General features: G+C 38.3%; 1 protein-coding gene across 2 annotated transcripts in view; it reads left to right on the forward strand.

Moving 5' to 3' along the window:
• The window catches only part of ERC2 (ELKS/RAB6-interacting/CAST family member 2), a 987,567-nt gene that overhangs the window by 380,981 nt on the left and 579,387 nt on the right, over positions 1-27,199 (forward strand). For both annotated transcript variants that reach the window (XM_011947267.1, XM_011947268.1), the window contains exon 7: positions 14,165-14,332. In XM_011947267.1, the coding sequence (XP_011802657.1) occupies positions 14,165-14,332 (168 nt within the window). The remainder of the gene's footprint in view (positions 1-14,164; positions 14,333-27,199) is intronic.

Genomic DNA, 27,199 nt, shown 5'->3' on the forward strand with positions numbered 1-27,199 from the left:
CATTATCAATGGAATAATCCATGTTTCCCCTACTGAATCTAAATGCTACCTTTATCATATACTAACTTTCCATGTGTAGGTCAGTCTATTTTGGACTTCTTCATTATTGTTCATGGACTGATCTTTTTCTTCCTGCATCACTACCAAACTGTTTTAATTACCAGAGCTTTAAATATATTTTAATACAGTACAGCTGGATAATTCACCTTCTGACATGAAAGTTTAGGGTAGGTAAAGACCTTAGAAGTCATTGACTTAGAAGTCAAAATTTTATCTCAATTTTATCTTTTGATCAAAAGATAACTGAGTCCCTCAGAAATAAGCAACTTCCACCAAGGCCCCATCCCCAGGTCCCAGCAGAGCCAGAAATGAACCTGGGGTGTGGGCTGGTGGGGTATATTTTGAACCAGAACATGGGGCTTTAAGCCATAGCTCTGCTACACTAGGTCTCCGAGCCCTGAAAGCTCCACTGTTTTCACCTTTAAGCAGTCCTTACATCACCGGTTGCCCTGGGGAATGCAGGAGCCTCCTGCACCACCTAACGCAATGTTAGCCACAGAGGGCATCTCAAAGGTATTAGCGGACTGTCAGCCAAGGCCTTCTGAATCCATTTCAGCAGTGTGTTCCCATTTCACCACACTGAAACTTTTCTTATCCATGCCACACCTTACAGATTTGATGGCCTAAAGGTACTTTAGAGCAGCCTTTCCTAAAAATATTCTGAAGGATATTATTATGTGTTCTTAGAAAAGAACAGGTTCTGTGGGAAAAAATAGATGTGGGGAAAGGTAAATCAGTTTAAAGAAGATCTTTGCTATGGGACTGTTCAGAATCTTTAGTATGCTACTGTCTACCATAGACCACTAGAGCCCACAGTGTTTCCCAAGTCTGCTCCATCATGGCACACACCCTGCTTCCACACTCCCATTGAACTTTTGCACAGCACTCAGGAGAATTTCAAAGAACAAATACTGTTTATTTTAGAGTAATATTTTTCACAGTTGAGAAAACATTTCTTCTTCTTTTTTTCAAATAACCTTGTAGACACCTAGTATTGTTTTATGTAATAATTATTACTTCAATTAGTGACAAAGATAAGATTAAGCATATTTATAGCTCTTGTACTAAATGAAAATAAATGTTAATGAAATCTAAATTAATGATATTAATTTAATATGGAGAAAGATAGTGTTTTCTACGCATGAATTTATACTGATATGAATGTGGTACAAACTGGCATGGTTGAGGTGCTGGTTCAGGAGGCCTGAACTAGTGGTATGCTGTGTGATGATCCAGTTTCCTTGCTGATTGCTGTTTTTATTTATAGTGCTGATGAACCCCTGGTTTTCATGGTCAGCATGATGTCCTGTGGCTGAGACTTGGAGGGAATATATCATAGAAACCAGAAGTTCTGTGCGTTTTTCCATTTCACTCCAAAGCAATCTTAAGTGCAAACACAAAGGCTATATTGAAATCTCTTAGCAAGGAGAGATTTACCTGATCCATATTTATAAGAGTTATTTACATGATCCAGGATAAATTTTAACTTTTGAGATAATCATAGAAAAGAAAAGATAACATAGAAAAGAAAAGAACAGACAACATAAAACCTCTCTTATAGCAAACTTCTGGATCCTTAAACACAAGTCCCCATCCTCCAGGAGTATTTGAGAGACACGATTCTAAAATGTGGGTTTAACTCTAACAAATACAGTGCCTAATTTGTTAGTCATTTACAAATACTTTAGGCATATCTCATTGGAAGTTATTTGTTTGGATTTATTAAAAAGCACTGACCTAAAAATCACAAAATTATTACTTAGTGCTAAATTATCTGTGATTTAAGTTCTTGAGCTTCAGTGATAGTTTAGAAAATTCATGGCATATCTAAGTAGGATCAATATTTTAAAATTTTATGTTAAAACACAATTTCGTGCTTACATTTAATGTGCTTACCTGAAGGGAAAGCACAATATGAATGATACATGGTATTTTCTTAAACTTGTTTTTTTCAGTAATAGCAAATGTTTTGAAGATGGGCTTTATAAATGTTAGGAGGTACTAAGATTGATAGCTTTGCAAATTGGTTTTAAGTATTTTGAATTTATAACTATCATCATGTTGCAAAATAACATTGACTTTGGAATGGCTTACTTCCTTTTGTAGTAATTCAAAAATATTATGACAGCTATAGTTTTATAGTGAGCATAAAAATCAGTGAGGTAAGTTCAATGAGGTAAGGTTAGTGTTGGAAGTTTTATTAACGAAAACTTTAAGTATTAACACATGAGTTACAATTCCCATGTGTTTTCAGAAATTTGCTGGAACTGAACTGAACATTAAATTTTGAACTTTGGACTAGTCACTTAAAACCACCTAATTTTAGTGTAAGAAGTAGCCAAAAACTTAAGTATGAAAACAGGTTTATAAAGTTGGCTGAATTATTAACCCACATATGATATGAATTCTCCCATGTAGGTGATACAAAGCACTCTCAACCCAGCATTGTTTTCTTCAAGTAGGTGGCATGTGGGACTTGGGTATAATTTTTTGACAGGTGGGCACGACAAATGCATTTTTACAACCTGAAAATCTCGACTGTGTTATTAACAAGCTGGTGATTGTAACTTAACTTTTATAAGCACAGCTTAAATGATATATGTGGTTATATGATACTAAATATCCCTGAATTCTATTTTTTGAATTCAAATTATATGAGAACAGACAACCTAAGAGAAACGTACTGTAAATTATGAAGCACTTTATTATACAATCATTATTGTTTTTCTTTGTGCTATCTAAATATTTTTAAATATAATATAGATTTTATTCTCTTGTCAAGTGTGTAAATCTTTGACTGCTAAATGAAGTCAGCACACAGAAGTGGGATTATGTAGTCCTTTATCTCTGATTCATTATTACTTTACTGACTGTAGACATCAACAGAAGGATAAATACATCATTGACATTAACTCCGTCTTGAAAGGCCAAAGGCTCAATTGAAATGTCCAGATCTCTTGTTATCCATGACTGTGAGAGGAAGAGACCTTATAACAAAAGACCTAAAACCAGGGGCCCTTTTAGGAAAGGGATTTCTCTCAGTTTTCAACCATGTTGATGTCCTCTCCTTACACATTTTTGTTAATTTGGTCTCAGAGAGCTGCATCTAAATGGGAGTGAATCTGTAAATGTGCAGAAGGTGTCCTACCTGGTCGTTAGGGGAAATACTGATGTAATTACAGTACTGCCCATCCACATGTACATCAGACTCCAGTCCAGCTTCTGTTGTGTTGCGAACTTCCAAATCATATAGCCGTTTGCTTTCCATATGTTTCCTAGCCATCTCAAACTACATATGCCTAATCCTAAACTCTTGATTTCCTTTCCTCAAGTCCAGTTCTCCCCAGTCTTCCCCAGCACAGGCAATAATTCCACTATCTACTGAGTTTTTCCAGCCAGCAACCCAGGAGTCTTCTTTGATGTCGTCCTTCCTTTCATCCCTACACATATCCTCAGTTCTGCCAGCTGTCTTCTGCCCGTATCTCAAAATACATCACACACACAGCCATATCCCCCCCTCCACCTCCATCCTAGTTGTGACAGCCACTTTCTCCCTTCTGGTTCACTGCCGCAGCTCCTCACCTGTCCCCAGCCTCCATTCCTGTCCCCTAGTGCCTGTTTTCCATAGAACACCCAGAGTGAATTTTAAAGAAAAGGTGCATCAAATTGTCCCATCCTTGACCAATAGCAAGACTCTATTGGTCTTTAATAACTTCCTTGCTTTCTGGTTCAACAAGGCATTCTGTACTCACCTGCACATCCTGCCTTAGAGCTAAAATCAATCATTTCTACAATGAAAGTGGATTTGTTTCAGTGAAAATGGTTTAGAGATCACAATGTGGGCACTTGGGGTGGGTTTTCATCGCTACTGAGGTGGTCAGTTTTTTTTAGGTCTAAAGTGGACAAAGCTAGAAATTTAAAAAAAATAGGAAGGGTCGGTGGGGGGGCAGTGAGGGTTGAAAAATTACCTATCGGGCAAAATGTTCACTATTTGGGTGATGCGTACACTAGAAGCTCCAAATCTCACCGTTATGTAACAAACCCAGATCTTAAAAAAAGAAAAGAAAATACAAAAATACATCATGTATTCATAATATTTCCAGTTTGAATTTAGTATTATAAGGCTTTTATTTAAGTTCTTAGAGTTTATATCTGTATTGATCCACTCTTATGCTAAAACTTGTATTTATTAAATGGTATTGACATAATACTTATTTGTTCTACCTCCACCACCTCCAACCTTACAACTGTATGTTTCAATAAATCACAAAGCTGACTGTCTTGTTAAAAGGCTATATCCCTAACACTAGAATGTTGCCTGGCACAAGATTGATTCTTCATATTTATTGAATGAATGAAAAAATGATTCTCGTTACTGGTTATAAAAAGGTTACCTACAGACAGGAGAGGAATCTGAAATTAAAATAGCTGCAGAAGTTAAAGAGCAGGAGGATGTAACCAAGCATAGGGTAAGAGATGGGCACACCCTCATCCGTAGAGCCAGTTTTTGATGATGCAGCTGCTGAAGGACATTTTTTTCTGAAAGGCAACTTTTGCTATAATTAGAGATTGACGTGAAAGAGTTTTTGAAAGCAGTGATTATTCTGAGTTCTTCTTTCATCAAGAATCCAGAAAGATTCATGCTAGCTGATATTACCCAGCCATCAAGGTCATTGACGATTATTCATCAAAAGTTTTCTTTTGTAAAGGTCAATAGCCCCTGATGGTTAGAGAAGGGAAGAAGGCAGGACTCCTGCCCCACCACCTGACCTCCGTGTAGTACATCACAGCTGTACAACTTCCCTGAGCACTCCTTGAAGTTCTAGCTCTCTGTTTTTCTGGAAGCTTCATGCCCATGAAAGCTGCTCTCTAAGTCAGTGTGATGCTATATCTTGTGACAGGGCACAGCCAACCTTGTGTTTGCTGTTGGGCCAAAATCCTCCCTGAATCATTGGTATGCAAGGGAGATTGAAATTCTAAGCCTAGATGGGATTCCATTCCAAGGATTGAAGCTTTTGGGCTTACTGGAGTCATAGACCTTCACCGTCCAATATGGTAGCCATGAGCCACACGTGGCTATTGAGCACCTGAAATATGGCTAATCCTCATTGAGATGTGCTAAAAGTGTTAAAAAAAAAAAGCTGGATTTTGAAGACAATACAAAAAATGTAAAATATCTCAATATTTTTCATATTGATTACAAGTTGAGTAGTAATATTTTAGATATGATAGATTAAATTAAATATATTATTAAAATTAATTTCACCTCTTTTTACTTTTTAAATGTGGCTATTAAAAATGTAAAAGTACAGATGTGGCTTGCATCATAATTATTATGGACACACAGTCTTAAATCTTGCTCTTGGAAGAGTGGACATGCCTGTGCAACATTTCTAGCCAATGCACAGATCTCAAATACCATTCACTTCACCAGGGAGAAATCACTCCTCACATCAATTATGTTAATTGACAATTTTCAGTTGTCCATCAAATATAAAGAATATTGAAGCATTTTTGGTTGCTGACTCTGGAATGTTAGCTTTTAATTAAAGTCTTTCATAGCTAATTAACTAACTCTGAAGGACTTATTCCCAGTTGGGTAATACACCCATCCGTCCACCCACCCACACAACCCTCCACACTGCACACATATCATAGAGTGTATGCTGAAATATTTTTAAGTAAATGTCAAACAATATAAAGCCTCAGTACATGTTAGAGCACAAAACCTTATTTGCTGGTTCTCCACTCTTCCTGAGGGTTGTTGATCGGCAACCTTTATTGCATTCCTGCAGTATATAAATCACTGAATTAGAGGTGGTGGAAAGTAGAATAATAAAGTATAATAACAATAGCAAAAATTTATTGAGTGTTTCTAGGTGCTAGATACTGTGCTAAGTGCTTTATATGTGTTATTTAATTTAATACTCAAAATAACTCAATGAAGGACTTACTGTTGTTATCCCCATTTTCCTTGTAACACCTTAGAAATGTTCATGACATTTGAAAGGCCATTGTTATGAATTAGTTGAACATATATATTTGCATTGCAGAGGATGTTGCAAAACAGAGTTATCCACTTGAGCCACTTGTTTATCCAAACTGAAATTCAAGTTGATGAGCTTAAGAGGATCTTTCCTCTTCAGTCTGTCTTTCTCTCTCTTCTTCCCAAGGCTTTGATCTTTAACCCCTGTGTCTACCCCCCCAAGGTTCTACTGCTTCTTCCTCTTAGTGCTGTCTTTGGTCCTCTGTCATTTTCCCCCCTTCTTTGGATTTGGGATGAAAGGAGAAGGGAAGTAGAAGGTCCTATATATAGAAAGAGTGAAAGGAAGTACCATAGCCCTAATTCTTTAGATTCGTGACAATCTCTAAGACAAAAAAACAGTTTTAGTTTTAAGGTGCCTACTTTTCAGCAAAACCATAGTAGTTAATTATAATAATTTCTAAGTTGTTTAACCCATCATACTGTAAGTCCAACCTATTTTAAGGGTTGAGGCCTCAGGGGAGAACCTGTTTCTCATAGTCACTTTGAGGATCCAGACTTAGGGAGGTTCTGCCATCTTATATCTCCACCATCTGGGAAATGTAGCCTCTAAAGAAGAAAAGGAGTGTGGTGTGGAACAGACAGGAAGTGATGTACCTCACTTCTGCTTACATTTCCTGAAGAAAACACAGGGTTTCATCTTCCCAAAAGTTGCCTGAGAAGTGTGATCTTTCCTGTGTTCAGGAGGAAAGGAGAGTTGGATGTGAGTGAGAACTGGTGGTTACTACCAAGAAGTTTTAGATTTTAGGTTATTTTTAGTGTTTGTGTCTTTGGAGGTTGTGTACCTTATTGATACTTCCAACTTTGAAACTGTCTCCCATCTGGATGACTGCAAGCTGAATCAAATTCAAATATACCCTTAACTCAAGTCTACGATTAGGAAAAACCAACAAATGAAGGTTTGAATGTGAAATAAAACTATATTGGGAGCTTTTGTGAGTGTTCCAGTTTCATTTGCTTTTAAAGTTTTTCTTTGTGATAGCCTGTTTATTCAATTCTTGAAGCATTGTTAAGCAAGTAGTATTTAATCTGTGAAAATTTTCAAGTGGCCCCTTTTTCTCCCTCAAGTGCTTTTTTCTCTCAAATGTTGCCGTAGTCATTTTAAGATTGAAATGAACCATTTGATTTTTAGAAATTATTTATGGCACATCAAGTAGCACTTAGTGTTTTGTCACAACATTGAAACCGTTTCTGAAGGCGCACATAAAATATGGCAGAAAGGTCGAGTGTCTTATGTATAGAACTTCTAGAAACATACCTCACCATTGGAACTGGTTATAATTCCTCGGTGCTGACATGAAGATTAATAATGCTTAACTCTGATTTTGGCATCGTTTTGCCAATTTCATTGCCATGGTTCTTTTCTTTCAAGTTATTACCTGGAACTGAAGTGATAACAAATGTTTTATGTTTTATACTGCCAGATAAAAGGTTACATTTTCATATGTCACATGCTCTTACACACACACACACACACACACACATACACACACAAATGGATCAAAAGGAAATGAGCAATTCTCCTAAAATGGAAAGATTGTCCTAGTTTTAACATTAGATGACTAGTTCCCATGTGGTTAAGTCATATGTAAAAATTGGAAATTCAACCTTCTGGGTCTTTGTACACTGACTATATCATACAGTTCTAATTTTCTTTTGTTTTTCTGGGAAATGATGGTGCTCTTTGCTTTGCCAAGTTTTATTATTGAGTCAACTGCCAAAGTTTAAGAGAGAGAGTCAAGGGCTCTTAAAATTATTTGGTGTTGAGTGAAGAGGCAGAGAAAGGTATTCCATATACCCAAACATTTTAACTTTATGTCTCTACCTGATGTTGGAGTATAATCTAGACTTCGAGCTTTCTGATTCTGTTTTAAATGATGTACTCTGTTGAGTGGAGTCAGAATATTAGTGAGGGAAACTTTAATTTCAGTCATTGATACCCAGTTTGGAACTAGATATTCTAATTTTTAATAGAATGCATTTTTTCTTGCCTTATCTTCCCTGTATTTAAACTTAGGTGCATCCAAAGGCCTGTGTGCCTGCCTGTGGTTTTGCACCATCTGGAAGTTCATATTTAACTTTAGAGATGATGTCATACTTGCTAACTGCACACTGGGCTAATGTTGGTTGTGAATTGCCTGTGGTTCATGTCAAAGTTTCATCTTAAAAAAAAAAAAAAAAAAAAAAAAGAAGACCCTGAAGCCCATTTCTAGTGCAAAGCTCTAAAGATAGAGTGAAGGTGATTGAAAGGCACGACCCAAATTCCTTTGAAGTTAAGTACACACTTTCCGGTGCATAGAAAATAAACCCCCAGACAGAAGACCTCAGCTGGCACAGGCTCCCTCCTGCCATGTTGAATTTGGGTGTTTGAGTAACGTGCTGATCACAACCATCCTAGCTCTCCATTTTGTTCCTGGAGAAATGCTCTCATGGCTAGGTTTTTTTTTTTTAATCTCTTTTGGGCTTGGGAAGATGCGACAGGGCACTGATAGATCACACATAGCGAGAAGGTGCTATAAATGTTAAGCCTTAAAGTCTAGATTATATTCCAACATCAGGTAGAGACATAAAGGTTAAAATGTTTGGGTATATGGAATATTTTCCTCTGCCTCTTCACTCAACACCAAATAATTTTAAGAGCCCTCGACTCTCTCTCTCATCATTACAGAGTGTCTTTTTCTAAACTCTCTCCAGCACCACTCACTACTTCCCATATTGTAATTTATTTATATCACAGTTTGGATATTAGGCATTTCCTTTAGTCCAGATATAGACCATCCAGCTTTGATAGGTAGGATGCAGGGCAAATGGGACCTCAGTCATGGGTTTCTTCTCAGAATCACGACGAGTCCTGGTAAGCCTATGTGCAAATATCTACAATTGATTGTAACCCCTTTATAACCACTGCTATAATCCAGAGTGCTCAGCATGTTCTGCCAATTTTCCAATAATCCACCAAATGCCTATGCTTTGTGCATAAACTCAAAATCATATTTTTTCACCAGGTATAATGAAAACCCAAAGAGAAGAGTGGTGTTTTGCCAAGCTGGTAGGTGAAGGTAACTTTAAACAATGATGGGCCACATGAGAATCTGTGGTCCATCTTTAGTGCATCATCTTTAGTGCACCTGGCATGAATTTTCATTTAGGAAGAGGAAGATCTCCCGGACATGAGTACCGCTCCACCTTCCCAGGCCCTATATCTTTCTGGCTACTATGTGAGAAGGGGCACAGCTATCAGCTATTTGAAGATTCTGCCATTTTCCTCCCTAGTCACAGAATGTCCATCCTCTTTTGTAATGCAGTCAGGGCCATTAGGGCTTGGGGGCTCCACACATCTGTGATCACCCTTTCCCCGACTGGGACCTCCCAGCTTCATCCTTTTCACTGGAACAGAAACTGGAAAAACTCTCACTTCCCTGTCACCTTTGACCTTTAGAAACACAGCTTAGGCACCCCTTTCTTGTCAAGGAGCAAGAAAAGGATCTTCTACTCCAATAATTTTTCTTTCTCTCTAATATCATCCTCCTTCTCTGATACATTCTACCAAAAATGGATTCCTGTCTTTAAAAATCCTAAGATGTCGGGTATGATCTCTTCACACCTCTTGGTTTTATAGATGGAGAAACTGAAGCTGGAAGGTTGGGGGAGGGGAAATGAGAGTTATCTGTCCTGATTCTCTCAGGCAGATAGAAGCAGAACCAGTCCTAAAAACCTGTGTCCTCTTTCTATTGTTCCTATTGGCTTCTTTGTTGTTGTTGTTGTTTTTCTTTTAAATGCCACCTTCTGCTGCCCTGAACTTTTCTTTTTATCTTTTAAAAATTTTTAAATTTTAGTATCTTTAGGGGTATAGGTAGTTTTTGGTTACATGAGTAAATCGTATAGTGAGGAAGTCTGGGATTTTAGTGTACCCATCACCTGAGTAGTGTACCTTGCACCCAGTAGGTAGTTTTTTATTCCTCATCCTCCTCACACCCTTCCTGCTTCTAAGTCTCCAATGTCCATTATACCACTTCACATGCCTCTGTGTACCCAGAACTTAGTTTCCACTTACAAGTGAGAGTACGCAGTACCCAGAACTTAGTTCCCACTTAGAAGTGAGAACATGCAGTATTTGGTTTTCCATTCCTGAGTTACTTCACTTAGAATGATGGCCTGCAATTCCATACAGGTTGCTGCAGAAGACATTATTTCATTCTTATCATATATGTATCTTATATATATCATACTTTATCTACTCTTATCTATTCATTCTTTGATAGGCATATAGGATAATTCCATATATTTGCAATTGTGAATTGTGCTGTGATAAACATACACACATAGGTATCTATTTGATGCAATGACTTCTTTCCTTTTGGGTAGATACCCAGTAGTGGGACTGAATAGTAGATTGACTTTTAGTTATTTGAGAAATCTCCATTTTGTTTTCCATAGAGGTTTTACTAATTTACATTCCCACCAGCAGTGTATAAGCATTCCCTTTCCACCACATCCATGCCAACATCTATTGATTTTTGACTTTTTAGTAATAGCCATTCTGGTTGGGATAAGGTGATATTCTCACCATGGTTTTAATTTGCATTTCCCTGATGATTAGTGATGTTGAGTATTTTTCATATGTTTTGAGTAGCTGTATATCTTCTGTTGATTTCTTATGGCATTCTTGTATGATTTTTGCCTTTGATTTATTTTGTCTTTTTTTTTTCTTTCCATTCAAATTTTACTTGCCTATAGGATAAGGAAGCAAAATGTTTGAAAATTTTTGTAATGAAATGCAGCAATCCTCTACTTCCCCTGTTCCATTTTTTTTCTTCCCTAAGACAAATTCTTTTAACTCTTCTTGTTCAGTTATTTCGATATCTCTAAATAACATACTTGCTTCTCTACTTCCTGATTGCTGGTATAGCTACTATCTGTTGACTTCCTGCTATGGAGGGTGAAGATTAAGTCCTTCCATCACCCCAATACCTCATCACCTCAATACCTCATCACCCATGGGAATCTTATCCAAACCCCACTTCATTCTCCCAGTTACATTATAAGGTAATTTAGTTCCCAGGTTGGTGTTTTGTTTGTTTTGATCTCTCTCTTTCATGAAAGACATTCTTGTAAGATATTTGTTAATTCTTAGTTATGTATTCATATATTTTTCAAATTTATTGAAATATAAATTATAACTATATATCAAGGTATAAATTATTAAAGTGTACAGTTCAATTACTTTTGATAATTTTGTGCACCATGTAACTGTTCTGCGCTCTCCCTAATCGATTTAGAGGCAAAAAATACCCTCCTGTCCCTTTATAATCAGCCCTTCCCACCTTCCACCCCAGGCAACCATTGCTCTCATTTCTATCACCATAGATTATTTTCACCTCTTTTAGAATTTCACAAAAATGGAAACACAGTCATGCCGTAAATCCTCTAGATTCTCTCATTCAGGTTGCTTTTGAGATTCACCTATATTATTGTGTGATTCTGCAGGTCACTCCTTTTTATGGATAGTAATATTCCATATAAATATACCACCATTTTATTTATCCATTCATTTACTGATAGCCATTTGTGTTGTTTCCTGTGTGATCCATTATGAACAATGCTGCTGTGGGCATCTCTATGAAAATCATTTTGTGGACATATCTTTTACACTCTCTATATCAGCAGTCCCCAACCTTTTTGGCACCAGGGACCAGTTTTGTGGAAGACAAGTTTTTCCACAGACAAAAAGGTATGGGGTGTGGGGGATGGTTTAGAAATGAAACTGTTTTACCTCAGATTAGACTGTCCTAGGAGCGTGAACCCTATTGTGAACTGCACATGTGAGGGACCTAGGTTCATTAGATTCTATAACAATCTAACGTCACTGCTGATCTGGCAGGAGGCAGAACTCAAGTGGTAATGCTCGACCAACACTCAGCTCCTGCTGTGTGGCCTGGTTCCTAACAGGCCCTGGACCAGAACTGGCCCAAGGGTTGGGGACCCCTGTTCTACATGATCTTATTTAATTTTGATTTGTTGTAGTAAACATAGTATATTCCTTTTCCACATTAAGGGAACTGACAAAGAGTTACTTCATACATCCTTTCCCAAAGGGATCAGGACTGATTCCTGAAGAGTTAGTTCCTGGATGGTTCTAACCCTGGCTTGGCATACAATCACATGTTAAGGTGTCTTTAATGATCCAGAAAAAATAAATCATGGTGGTTGTCTTAGTTCATTCAGGCTGCTAGAACAAAGTGCCTAGACTGGGTGGCTTCTAAACAACAGAAATTTATGTCTTACAGTTGCAGAGGCTGGAAAGTCCAAGATCAAGGCACCAGCAGATTTCTTGTCCGATGAGAGATCAATCAGTGCTTCCTATATGGTGCCATCTTGCTGTGTTCTCACATGATGGAAGGAGTGAATGAACTCCTTTGGGCTTCTTTCATATGGAAATTAGTCCCATTCATGAGGCAGTTTGCCCTCGTGACCTAATGACCTCCTAAAGGTGCCACCTTTTAATATTATTGTATTGGGGATTTGATTTCAATGTATGAATTTTGAGCAACACATTCAGACCGTAACAGTAGTATCTGCTGAAGTGGCAGCAAAATAATTGTGGCAAACGGTCCTAATCTTTTTTTTTAATATATCCAATTTAAAAAAGTAAATGTTTTGGGAGTAACATATTGAATGTCATTGTTTAGCTGAGAACAAGTCCCTTGGAAATCTTATGGTCCATCATTGTCAATAATTAAGGACAATAATCCTTCAAATAAAGTGTTTGTCACAGTTACATTTTAAGACTGGATTAGTGCACATTTATAAACACGGTTGCAAATATGGTGTTGTATATCAAAAAAGTACAATTTTAAAATGCTACAGAAAATTAACTCAAAATAGTATTCTGATGGTCTTCATATTCTTGTTGTTGTCGCTCTCTCTTTTTTTTTTTTTCACTACCCCAGTGACTTGTTTCTATGATCTAGTCTGAGTAGTCTAGAAATAGACCTTTCTTTGCACATGGCCTTCAGAATGTTAAATTAAAAAAAAAAATAAAACTTATATTTTCTTTTTTATTAACAACATTTGAAAAGCAGGAATTATAATTTTTTAAAATTTTAGAGCTGAGTTACAAAGAGGATTTTTTTTTGTATGCTTTGTCTTTTTTTTTCTTTAAAAGTATTTGGAAAGCAGTCTTTCATGAGGCTGAAGAATGGGTGTTTCATTTCTATCTTATTTTCTTCCTCCAGCAGCATGAGTGTCCTCTTGGCAACATGTATTTTTCTAATTTAGGAGTGTTTCTCTACATGTCAGTCTTGTTCCTCCAGATGTCCATGGCGTGGCTCATTATGTTCTCCGTATTTCAGGACTATGCTGCAAAGCTTGAGCAATATTTTACCCTCCCTGGGCTCTCAGAGAGACATGGGAGTATTGATGTGCTTTGTTTCCCAGCTTAAACAAACATGTTGTTTCCCGTAGTAGGGAAACAAACATGGAAACCTGCCACTATTTCATAATGTCTTATTTCATAGAAGTCTTATATATGTATTTTTGAAAGTATCACTATTGAGAAGTGCACAAATAGGGCTTTAAGAAGGATGTAGGCTGACCGGGCATGTGGCTCACGCCTGTAATCCCAGCACTTTGGGAGACCGAGGCGGGTAGATCACAAGGTCAGGAGATTGAGACCATCCTGGCTAACACGGTGAAACCCCGTCTCTACTAAATATACAAAAAATTAGCCGGGCATGGTGGCGGGCACCTGTAGTCTCAGTTACTCAGGAAGCTGAAGCAGGAGAATGGCGTGAACCCAGGAGGCAGAACTTGCAATGAGCAGAGATCGCACCACTGCACTCCAGCCTGGGCGACACAGCGAGACTCTGTCTCAAAAAAAAAAAAAAAAAAAGAAGGATGTAGGCTGTTAAAATGCAGGGCAGTGAGGTTGCCATAAGCAGTGGTTCCATCGTGCCTTGCTCAGTGAACATGCTGCTGCCCTGCCCCCTCCAAGGGCACAAGTGATGGTTATTGATGACCTTTCTGTAAAACCACAACCTTCTGTCTTTTTCCTGATTTCAGGTAGATGCGCTGAGATTACGACTGGAAGAAAAAGAATCGTTCCTCAATAAAAAAACGAAACAGCTGCAGGACCTCACAGAAGAGAAGGGGACACTGGCCGGTGAGATTCGTGACATGAAAGATATGTTAGAAGTGAAGGAAAGAAAAATCAATGTTCTTCAGAAAAAGGCGAGTAGCTGACATAAGCCCTTCAAGTGGGGTATCATCCATGTTTTGTCATTTTAGAAAAATTTTGAGCACATGGAAAATAAGTAATCTTTTATGAATCTTAGATTAGGAAGTATAGGCTGATTTTCATACTGGTGTTTCACTTACTGGTAGTTGTATCATGTCAATATTAGCATTGCTTGATGAATTTTCTACTTGATTACCTAGAAACTAAATAGTGATGATTATTTTTTATTCACCAGCTTAAACATAGAGAGAATTGTACAAATTTAGATTCAAATCTAAAATAACCAAAGGTCCCAACAGTTAATTTTTTCTTCCTTACTGAGAGTTAGCAATGTATTTTGTGGGTCCTGAATGTATTTTAGATACATTTGATATTCACATAAACTGTAGTAGATCCTATTCTGTGAAGCCCATACAGATTTTTGGGAGGCAGGAGTAATGTTTTACACCCATTACTTAATTGAAATCAATGGAAAGAATGTATAATAATTTCCAGCCACAGTGATGCAACATAGAAGATGCTCGACCTTGTTAGGGTCATTCCTTCCTTTAGCAGCTCATTTTCTACCTTATAGGGGACCCTGATTTTGTGATAGCATCCCGATTTTCTTTTGGAGAATTCCTGTTTGCTACTTTATATAGTTTTAGTGGGACCACTGAGTATCCTGCCTTCTCTTAGTAAAAGGGTTGGTGAGAAGAGACACCAATGACTGCTCTTTTACAAAAAAATAAAGTGTGTTGGGAAGATACAGGGCTGTCAGATGAACAGGTGGCCAGAGTGGAAACTAGGTGGAAATCAGTGGTGGGCAGCAGGAGCCTCTAGCGTGGATGCTGCCATCCACAGGCATGCTGTCAGGTGCTCTGCTGCAGCTGCAGCAAATGGAACTAACTGGCCCCTGCTCTTGGTGTCACCTGCCATCATTTCTCACCTGGCATGGATCTACAGCATCCCAGGTGATTTTCTTGCATCCTCCCTCATGTTTCCTACAGCCTATTCTTAACACAGAAACTGGATTAATCCTTGTAATGCATAAAACAGTTCATGTCACTCTCTGATCAAAACTCTCTAGTCACAACCAGTTACATAATTTTGGGGGTCCATTGCATAATGTACACATGACGCCCCTGTCCCAAAATTGAGAATTTCAGGATGGTAATATCAGAGCATAAACCAAGCATAGGAACACAGCTGTCTCCACCTCCATTGGCTTCCATTGTCACTCAGAGTAACAGTGGAAGTCCTTGCAAGGGCCCAGGACACCCTGCAGGATTGGGCTATCTCTGGCCAGTCTGGCCTTCTGTCTCACTGCCTTCCCCTTTGCTCAGACTACACCAGACACTGTGGCCTTCATGTTCTTCTGCAGACACGTGAGGCATACTGTCTTGGTACCTGACATTTACCATAGCCTTTACGGGGACACTCTCATTCTGAGCCCATGCTGCCCATTGTGGTAGTCACAGGCCACATGTAGAGATTAAGACCTTGACTGAGATGTGCTGCAAGTGTGAACTGCACATCAGATTTGGAAGACTTATGAAAAAAATGGAAGATCTCTCATGAATCATTTTTTACTTTGATTATATGTTGCAATGAAAATATTTTGGACATATCAGGTAAAATAAAATCCATTATGAAAATGAATTTCACCTGTTTCTTTTTACTTTTTTAATGTGATTACTAGAAAGCTTAAAATTAACTCTGTGACTCACTTATGTTCCTATTGACAGAACTGCTCGAAATAGCCACATGGCTCATGCCTTTGCTTCTTTCAGGTCTCTGTTTAAATAGTGCTTTGTTACAGGCCTTTTTTGTCCATCCTGCATAAAATCGCATGACCACCCACATTCCTACCCTCTGTCTTCTCTCATCCAGTTTTATTTTTTTAAGGAGAACTTTTAACCATCTGACAAATGTGTGTGTGTGTATATATATATATATATATTTAAAATTTACATAATATGTATTAAATATATAAATAAATATAATATATATTTAAATATACCTAGTTCATTCATATTACTAGAATATAAATTCCAAAAGGGGAGACCTTTCCCCCGTATCTTTAGTACTCAAAAGGTACTAAATGCTTAATAAATATTTGTTGAATGAATGGATAAATGAACTTGCTCCAGAGTTAAAGTCTTGCGTAGGAGTATTTGATTGGCCAAGGTTATATTACATCCTCACCCCTTGCTGCCAGGAGCACTTATTCTTGTGAATTTGATTCAAGGACAGAGCTATGCAAAGATGACAACAATAGTCGGCATTCATTTGTTTCAGTGCAGAGGTTGTGATGAGATTATCAATGCATTCTAATATCTATTAGGATATCCCCCATGCTTTTGACTTTTCATAAGTGAGTTCTCTAATCTTTCTTAAACTCTAAGAGCCAGTTAGTCTCTTCCTGTTCTGTTATGGTCAGCCAGAGCCTAAATGGTACATTTACGTACAGAATAGTGTGTCACATTTTAAAAACAAAGTTAGATTTAAACCAAATTATAAAGGCTTTACCAAAGAGTTAAAAGTAGAGACACTGCATTTGTTAGAAACTCTCAGGATATTGGCGATTTGATGAATCATATTATTAATTCATTTCTGTAGAGATCTTCATGGACAAGGTCCTGGTCATTGGAGCCTCCTCTTGTAGCACTAGCTAATTGATACAGAAATTTGGAAGAGAGCTGAGCAGAGATTACTAAGGACCCTTGAATCAAAGGGGCTGTCTAGGGTACATGGGAATAACAGAGAGATGGTTATAGTAGCCTCTCTTGGAGCATGTTCTAAGGATTCAAAAGAAGATTTTTGATTTAAAATATCCAGCTGCAAATAATAACAAAGGTTGCATTTATTGAACTTACTTATATTGAACACTGCTGGATACTTTATTTACTCATGTAAATAGTGCTTGTTATATGCCTGTTTACTTACTCTTGACCACTACCTAGTGAGATGGGCACAATTATTAATCTAAGGAATTGTGGAATATTGAGGCTATGGTAAGCTTGCCTGAGGTCACATAGCCTAGATAAAAGTATTTTTTGTCTTTAGAAATATATAATAAAATAATTATTATAAATTAAGAGAATAAGCCTAATTTTTTTTATTTCACTTTTTATGATGATGACACCAGGTGTAAGAGTGAATTAAGGTAAAATATCACACTTGTCCATTTTTGTCAGAAGTTGAGACTAAGTGCGCTCATTCTTGAGGAATAAATGACAACAGTTTTCTCAGTGAATATTTTGAATAGCACTTACAATGCATAAGTGACAAATGACCACTTTTGCCAATGCAAATATTTTGCAGAATTTTAAACTTTCCTCCACAGCCAGACTCAAAAGCTTGGGAACCAGTTTGGAAGTTCTAGAACAAAATCAGTTGTATATTATGGCTCCTTTTGGCAACATGATTATGATATCACTTGTTTAAGTCATGTAGACAATGGGTTTGGAAATGTTTCATGTTTATTTGGAGAGGTTACTCAGCTTCAGGTTTTTAAAACAGGTTTACCAATACTTTTGGGGAGGAAATAAAACCACTGGCAATGTAGCAAAGCCACAGGAGTTCTATTATACCTGCAATGTGAAAGGGAAATAATCCCTAGAGAAGTGATGCGTATGATTTAGAAACTGACTCAAAATGTAGAAATAATACAAAAACGAATGGGCCAATGAAATATTGTCTTTAATTCTGGAGACTCCTTGGAGCTTAGACTACGTTCAGCATAATTGGCTGTTTTAGGGCAGGCTTGGATTGAAATAGCATAAGCTTTGGATTAGGGTGTGTTGGCATGGAAGAATAATAAGCTCATGTCAATGTCAGACATGCAGTATTACTTAATATTTCTTTCTCATAGACTCTTTTGCAACCCTGTATTGATGCCAGTGGAACTAGGTACGCTCCTTTCCTGGCCACGTTTACCCTGGCAAAGCTAGGCTTGCATTTCATATCTGTCAGCTTTGCCTTCAGAGCTCTGGGTCTCAGAAGTCTTGTGTGCTCCATAAGCCATGTAGACAGGCATGGACACGATGCTGTAAGTATTTCATCACTTGAAGAAGGAAGTGAGGCTGAATAAACAGAAAACCCCAGGTGGAGGAGCATCTCTGATGAAGCTTTTGTAGGAAGACAGAGATCATCTAGAGTGGATTTTTGGCCCTACCATCATACTTTTGGCTTTACTCTGTAATTCTAAGACATGGAGTTCTCTTAGTAGGGGACAAAAATGCACATGTATGAAAAGTGTTCAGTGAAATATTCCCGTGGGGCTGTGACACTGAAATCAGAAGAACGGTACGGTTTCCATGCTGAAGCTGTAATTTTCTGTTCCCATACCTGAATTTAAACTGTAACTGATGAAGTGCTACCTGACTATTGAGTTTTTGTAGGAAATGTCATAAAACCTTGATGACACTGTACATTTGGAAAGCGTATAATACCCAAGATTTTAGGACATGGTAGCATTATTTGAACCCGATCAAATTCAGACTGTTACGCAGTGTATAGATTCTTACAGCATAAACTTGCTACCCACGAATTTTTTTTTTAAACCCATTAAAATTGGACAAAAATTCTATCTCCATTTTCATTCTAGGCCTTAGTCCCATGAGCAATGTGAATTTATAGAACAGAGGTACTTTATTTATTAGAGGTAGAAAAACAGATGGTGATCTCTCTGGAGGCCAAGTTCACTGGCTGCCTACTGAACTTTGTGGATTGCCCTGTGGGTTGGAAAAGGCAGAGAGGGGTGAATAGAGTTGGCTCCTGGAAGTGGTATATATGGACCTTCCCACTTCAGCAGCTTGATTCTACCTGTTTGGAAGTATGGTGGTGAAAATTCTGAATGATGATCACCTCAGGGGTAAGGACACTGTGGGATTACTGAGTTTCTTCCGGATTTTTTTTTTTAAAGTAATACCTGAGAAGATAGATATAGAACATAGAGATTTCCATGTTAGTGTAAAATTGAAGTAAAGTGTGGAGGACTTTTTAACTCAATTGAGCTCTTTCTCGATGTTTAAACATCTAGTTGAACTTTTATACTTATTATTGGCAAACCTCCTAATTTTTTGAACATGTGCAAAATCATATTCATTTCACATTTACTGAGTGTTTCCTATGTGTCAGTCAGTCACCACTCTAGGTCCTGGAGGTTCAGGGAGAAATAAGACAATCTCCAGTCCTCAAGAAACTGACAGTCTAGTTGTGGAGACAGACATGCATAATCCTAAATATAAGTGCAGTGGAGAACAACATATGGCACGTTACCAGAAGGAAATCACTTGATGGATGCAAACAGCAGAAGCCACTTCTGGCTACCCTAAGCAAAAGGGAATTTTTTGTAAGAATATCCAGGGTCCCAGTATCTGGTCTGTAGAACCAGACTGGGGATGATAAAGAACCAAGGCAGCCCTAAGAGACCAAGAGAAGGCAAACACCACTGTGATTTCATAACCAGGAGTGTCTGGTCAGCTGTCTTTTCTGTTGACAGCTGCTTTCCCTCACCCTCTTTCCTCTGCCCTCACATTACACTGTCAGTCAAGAGTCAAAGTCCTGGGACAGAGCTCCAGACTTCACACAACTGACTCTCTTTGGCAGGATCTAATCAGACCCTCCCTTTATTTATTTATTTATTTTTTATTTTTTATTATACTTTAAGTTCTAGGGTACATGTGCATAACGTGCAGGTTTGTTACATATGTATACTTGTGCCATGTTGGTGTGCTGCACCCATCAACTCGTCAGCACCCATCGATTCGTCATTTATATCAGGTATAACTCCCAATGCAATCTCTCCCCCCTCCCCCCCCATGATAGGCCCCGATGTGTGATGTTCCCCTTCCCGAGTCCAAGTGATGTCATTGTTCAGTTCCCACCTATGAGTGAGAACATGCGGTGTTTGGTTTTCTGTTCTTGTGATAGTTTGCTAAGAATGATGGTTTCCAGCTGCATCCATGTCCTTACAAAGGACGTAAACTCATCCTTTTCTATGGCTGCATAATATTCCATGGTGTATATGTGCCACATTTTCTTAATCCAGTCTGTCACAGATGTACATTTGGGTTGATTCCAAGACTTTGCTATTGTGAATAGTGCCGCAGTAAACATACGTGTGCATGTGTCTTTATAGCAGCATGATTTATAATCCTTTGGGTATATACCCAGTAGTGGGATGGCTGGGTCATATGGTACATCTAGATCTAGATCCTTGAGGAATCGCCATACTGTTTTCCATAATGGTTGAACTAGTTTACAATCCCACCAACAGTGTAAAAGTGTTCCTATTTCTCCACATCCTCTCCAACACCTGTTGTTTCCTGACTTTTTAATGATTGCCATTCTAACTGGTGTGAGATGGTATCTCATTGTGGTTTTGATTTGCATTTCTCTGATGGCCAGTGATGATGAGCATTTTTTCATGTGTCTGTTGGCTGTATGAATGTCTTCTTTTGAGAAATGTCTGTTCGTATCCTTTGCCCACTTTTGGATGGGGTTGTTTGTTTTTTTCTTGTAAATTTGTTTGAGTTCTTTGTAGATTCTGGATATTAGCCCTTTGTCAGATGAGTAGATTGCAAAAATTTTCTCCCATTCTTTTATAAGAGTCAGGGATATGTGACTCCATGCTTTACACTGGAGCTTTCTGCTCTGTTTTTGTGTCACTTACTCATGGAAGTCTTTGCTGACACTGCAGTCTGGGGGAGGTTTTACACTCTTAGAGAGCTATGTCTTGGCTCAGTTTGGAATTATGCATCCCTTTGGTGAATATTGGCTTGCCTCTCAGGGCTTGAGCGCCCCAACCATCATCATCAAGATACCTCTAGCTTCTGGCAAAATTCTTGGCATCTGATGCTCCTTGATCAATAAGGATTGAGTGAATAAATGAGCTCGGCAAATTCTCAATGAATGAGAACTTGGGAGAGGAGAAATTGCTTTGAGATCTACTTCTCACCCAAGAATATTGTTAGCTCTGAGGAGAGTCATTTGCCCCAGCAAAATGTCAAACCCACTCTTGTTCCCAGCACGGTATGTTCTGTGTAGGCTGCAAGATGGAGCTATCCCATGAATAATAAAACACAGATGAGGAAATGGTTGTTGCTCTACCCACACCTAACATCTCCAGCCTTGGTTCTATTACCCTAGGAAGGTAAAAAGGGATGGTTTGAGTAAGGGTGTTTTGCCACTCTTCCTTCATTTTCCTTTTTAATAAAAAGAAATGTGACATTTACAGAGAATATCATCTTATTCTGCAAAAAGAATGCTTCCTTCTCTAGTTATCACTTCTAATTTACTGGATTGTTAGGAAGGTGATATTTTATGAGAGTGATGCAATGAAATTTCTGGTTGTATGTGGTCATTTCCAATTATGACCGTACAGGTAATTATTTTTATAATAAAATGATTTTATTATATACTATTTGTTGAACTCTTACTGTATACCAGACACTGTGCTAAGTGATTTGCGTCCTTAGGTTATGCATTCTTGTAACAGACCTAATGGCTTATAGGCACTATCATAATCCTGGTTTTTAAAAAGAGAGACTGTGGTTTAGAGAGGAACTCGTTTAGAGTGACGTGGCAGGAAAGGGATGGAGCTATTCTTAAGCGCTACACTATTCTAGTGTTTTTCCTAGTTTGTGGTCCTGCTTCCCTCATGAGACTAGTGGGATCATTAACTTTTAGGGATTAGCTAAACTACAATTTGAGCAACATACCTGAGGTTGTTATATAAGAACACTCTTTTTAGGATAAAACCAGCAGAGATACAGCCACTAAATAATGTAATAAAAAAAAAGTAGGGAATGAATTACATGAATAAAATATAACACCAGGTCTGTATTTAAAAATATGATAAGTTATATGTAGAAAAAAGAAAGATTGTGGTGGCTTTCCATATCTGTTTAATTTTTCTTCCCCCAGAAACTCTTTGTGTACCATTCTAAGATTGTTTTGCTGCTTCATTTTTAAAGGATTGACGTGTCTGCTCTGATGGTAGTTTCACTTTCCTTTGGTTGTTGGCTTAAAGGACGACTGAGACCTCAAAAGATGGTTTGAGACATGTAAGCAGCTTTCCAGGACTAGTCAAAGGTGAACTCTTGAGTTGGGAGATCCCTCATTCCTTGCCAAGTCCAGAGAGGAAACGGTCTGGGAAGCTGCTCCACTTTGCAGTGAGCTGTTCACGTAGGTCTGACCTCCTTGGTATAGGCAAGCTCACTTTGCATCTGAAGCTAGGAACTGGCCTGGCATCCCAGGGGTTGGGACCACAACTAGGGTGGCCATGGGTCTAAGGCAGAGGTTCTTAACCAGGGGCTATAACTGAGGCTTAGAACCTCCCTACTCCCCTGGGAACATTTGCTAATGTCTGCAGATATTTTTGGTTGCTATAGCTGGGAGGATGCTATAAGCATCTTGTGGGTAGGGTCTATTCCAGGGGTGCTGCTAAATGTCCTAATATGCAGACGACACCTCTGCCCCCAGTAAATAATGATCCATAGAAGCCCTGGTCTACAGGAGTCCTTTCCTTCTTGTGTAAGGATCACTGCTGATCTTGGTTCTTGAGGCCCCCTGCCTTGAGGTAGCATTTCTTAAAACAGTTTTTGCTTAGTGTAACAGACCTTTCTCCCACCTTTCAGTATTATCTCAGTTGAAATGCATAACATTTTTACCTGTGTTTTTTCTCTGGCATTGTTTTAGGCAACTTACAGAGTTGAATGGCTCGTGTATGTTTGTGTCTGTGCACATGAGTGTGTATGATGTTTGGACTGTTACTATTTCTGTCTAATAATTTTCACATATAGTAATCCATACTTATAAATATGAGTATATATGACACTCTTGAACCCTGAAAATTTTTGCAATTATTAAAACTGATCTGACCATTCTTACCATGATATCAACTAATTTGTTAGCGGGGTGCCAGTCAGGTGTAGTACAGGGAACATGTAATAGGAATAAAGCATCTGATTAAGAAGAACAGAGATAGCTCTCCCAGCAGATAACACCCAGTTTAAATTTCTTTGGCTTAATACCCAGCATTCCAGTCATTTGAAAAACAGTGACCTTTAAGATGACTTTTTTTCCTGACTGAAAATAAAAACACTTTTATTTTATCAACCTTTTGGGTTGAAAATCTTACTTCTATATTCACATTAAATATATCTTTTCATACATTTGCTCTAGTCATTTGGGATAGAGTAAAATTTTCTGTTGAATGTAGATTGAATATAGATTTAACTAATACAGTGCCTAAAAATTTACAATTAATAAGTATAATCCAGGTTAGTGTTTGTGATTTGCCAACTTTCTTTTGAACAGTGTCTTTCTTGGTCTGGAAAATACAACACAAATCTGACTTCATGTATTACACAGAACGTTATTTATATGTATTGTGTGTTGGTAGGGTAGCAGCATGTCACCGGACCTAAGAATAAGCATCTTTGCTCTTGCATCCTTTAATACAGTGCATTTTGACAGCTTTCTTGGAGGTCCTAACAGGAGAGCACAGCTACTCGTATGCCCTTGACTGAAGATTGGTCCTCCTCTATTGGGGATGGTCCTACTCTTTGAACAAGCACGTAGCTTTGGGAGGGACGCACATGAAGTGGTGAAGGAGGAAGGGGACACCTGCCTAGCCAGCCAGATCAGCCGAATCAACCCTGGCGATCAATGGGGTGACAGATGTTGCAGCCAGATCGCCCTCACGTCCAATACAGTGTATCTTCATCATGGTGCAAGGGTGATGCCAAGGGTTCTAGTGCTAATTAAATTCCACAGGACAAATAATCACCAAGAGTGCATGGCTGCCACACTTGGCTGGAATTATTTGCCCCAATGTTGGTGAGATGGTTTAGGGAATAAACATCTTGGTTACTTTAACCAATTGATGGATCCTGTTGGTCAGAAGTCCATTTTGCTCCGATGAAATGATATTCAAAAGTTACTTTGTGTGTGCTTCGTGTCTCTTGGATAGGGATTGTGGCTTCCTTGGTACAACTAAGCTTCTTTGTGAAGCAACAAATGCAGTAGCCTCCTCCTTTGTGTACATTGCTTTTCTTCTAAGGGATTTGAAATTATCCTTCTCCTAGAGCTTACATTGATAAAATGGTATTTTCTTAAAAGAGGAACCAAAGCTAGGAAAATTCACACTCTAATGGAACAGTTAAAGAGAGTTAAGGAAGCCTGCCCATTCATTCATGCATTCATTCAGCATCTACAGGCACTGTCTTCACATAGCTCCATTTTTCTTCCCCTGGGCTCTAGTGTACACAACCCAATATTATTTGATTTTAAAAGACATGTAACTTTGGTTATGCTGATGAAGTCTGGACAGTCTTGAAGACAGGAAGAAATGAGACAACAGTAAACCTGGAAGAGACTTGATCGAGCTGCCTAGTCCAACCTCTTCATTTCTCCACTCAAGATATAGAGTACCTGAGGGATGATGTGACTTATGTAGGATCATGGAGCTAATTAGTGACAGAGCCTGAATCTGATTACACTTTTCCTTTCCTTCTTTCCATGTCCCTATGGCATATGAGGCCTTGGGTACCATTGCCCTACTCTGGCCTGTTTGTTTGCCTGCTCTCCTGCTGTCCAGCCATCCAACAATCCACATTCAGCATCTGTAATGAGCTGGCTGCCTCAGAGGTACTGGGGATACATATACTATTGAAGAAGGTGTAATTTCTGCCCATTGGGAGCTCAGACTCATGGAGAAAATTACTAAATAGGCAATTACAGGACTGTGTGTGATGTGTGCTATATCAGCCAGGTATACTACACATAGGAGGGGCACCTCACCTAGCCAGGGGAGTGGGATGAACAAGAGGGACTTCCTGGAAAAGATGATGACTCAATTGAGAGATGAGGGACTAGGAGTAGTTGTCCAGTCAAAGCGAGAATAGCATTTGCAAAAGTTTGGCAGGAAGAGGCAGCACAGTGCATTTGGTGGAATTAAAAGTAATTTAATATATCTGGACCACACTTTCTTGGCCCACTTAGGAAACAGATTTCACATTTGGGAGCTTTTCTATTCTTCACATCTTCTAGCGATCAAATATATTTTATAATTAAAGTTCGAGAGTGATTTTGACTTCTATATTATAAATGTTCTAGTCCCTTGTGAGTTGCAAGTGGCAATAACAATTATCAGTGTTATTTAAAAATGCAGTTCAGGGCCAGATCATGCTGAGAATTGATTCTCATTCAATGAAAAAGCTGATCCCACCCAGGGGAGGCAAATTCTCTTTTAAATAAATATTTGCTTCTGGGTTAAGACCTCATATTCTATACTCGATTTCACTATGATGGATTTTTTTTTTAAAAGGTTTGTTTATAATTACCTGCAAAATTCCTTGATGACTTAAAATAAAAATATCCAGAATGCCCTGACTGCAGCTGCTACCCTAACGGGTACAGGCATCTTGACACATCTGTCAATCCAAGCTGCCAGCTATTGCTTATAGTTTTTGAAATGGGATTAGAGGCAGTTGAGCCTTTACGTATTTCAGTCCGCAGATGATTCCATTTTTCTTCCCATATACTCCCAGGCCGTTTGATTTAAATCAACCTTGTTTATGTGGGAAAGAAAATTTTCTGTCTGTCTTTTTTTACTTATCTTTTGTTTGTCAATGGACTCTGCTTTGCTGTGAAGAGTGTTACACATATCTATATTGTCATTTATCATGTTATATTGTAAGGGAAGTCCATGGTTCAAAATGTCTATAATACGTGTTTTAGTTTCCCATAAGAATAAATGTTAAGTAAGGGTAATGTGTTCTTGTGGGGCATGTCGCTTCACAGTTATTGTGGGTAATAGCATCTTTCTACTGTTCTGATACTGCAGTCTCATTGCCAGTATTTTTTCCTTTATACTCACCTGATTATGCTACAACTTTTGCAGACTAAAATATGTAACTGCTTTAAACAGACTGTTTTCATGGAAGCTGTATTCTAAATTAATGGCACAAACAATTTGGGGGCTTTGTCATAACATTTTTATCATACCTCCTTTTTAGATTGCTGATTTTTGAGAACCAGGAGTAGCACCCACATATAATCAGTCCTTAGATAATACAATATGGTTTATAAAAGTCATTTGTAACTCTAACAAAAGTACTGTGGTAGGTAGAATTCTAAGATGGACCCCTGAGCTTTCCCACTTCCTTGTTGTGCATGCCTTGAATAATGCCCAGGACTATGAATATGATGGATTTGGAAGTGAATTTTTCCCTAGAACCTCCAGACAAATGCTCTTCTGGCTGACATCTTGATTTCACCCTTGTAATACCCCAGGCAGAGACCCCAGCCACACCTTGCCAGACTTCTGACTTACACAACTGTGAATTAATAAATGGATGTGCTTTTAAGTCATTTGGTGACATTTTGTCATACAACAATAGAAAACTGATATAAGTACATGTTAAAATAACTTTTCAGAGTTCCCAAACCTCTCACAGAAATTCAAAGGCAAGTAAACAGTAGGAGAGTTCACAGGATATTGACAAGGAATGCTGCTGGTCCACTAAAGTGGCACCGCTAATGACTAAAGCAGTTTTTAATACCTTGACTGCTCAGCATAGAAATAATGGGATTCTTCCCATACAATAATATTGGGAAGCCTTAACACCCAACTGTCAATATTAGATCATTGAGACAGAAAATTAACAAGGATATGCAGGGCTCGAACTCAGCTCTAGATCAAGTGGTCCTGATAGACATCTACAGAACTCTCCACCTCAAAACAATAGAACATATATTCTTCTCAGTGCCACATGGCACTTACTCTAAAACCGATCACATAACTGGAAGTAAAACACTCCTCAGCAAATGCAAAAGAACTGAAATCATAACAAACAGTCTCTCAG

The sequence above is a fragment of the Colobus angolensis genome, unplaced genomic scaffold, assembly GCF_000951035.1.
Source record: "Colobus angolensis palliatus isolate OR3802 unplaced genomic scaffold, Cang.pa_1.0 Scaffold26, whole genome shotgun sequence".
Lineage (NCBI taxonomy): Eukaryota > Metazoa > Chordata > Mammalia > Primates > Cercopithecidae > Colobus > Colobus angolensis.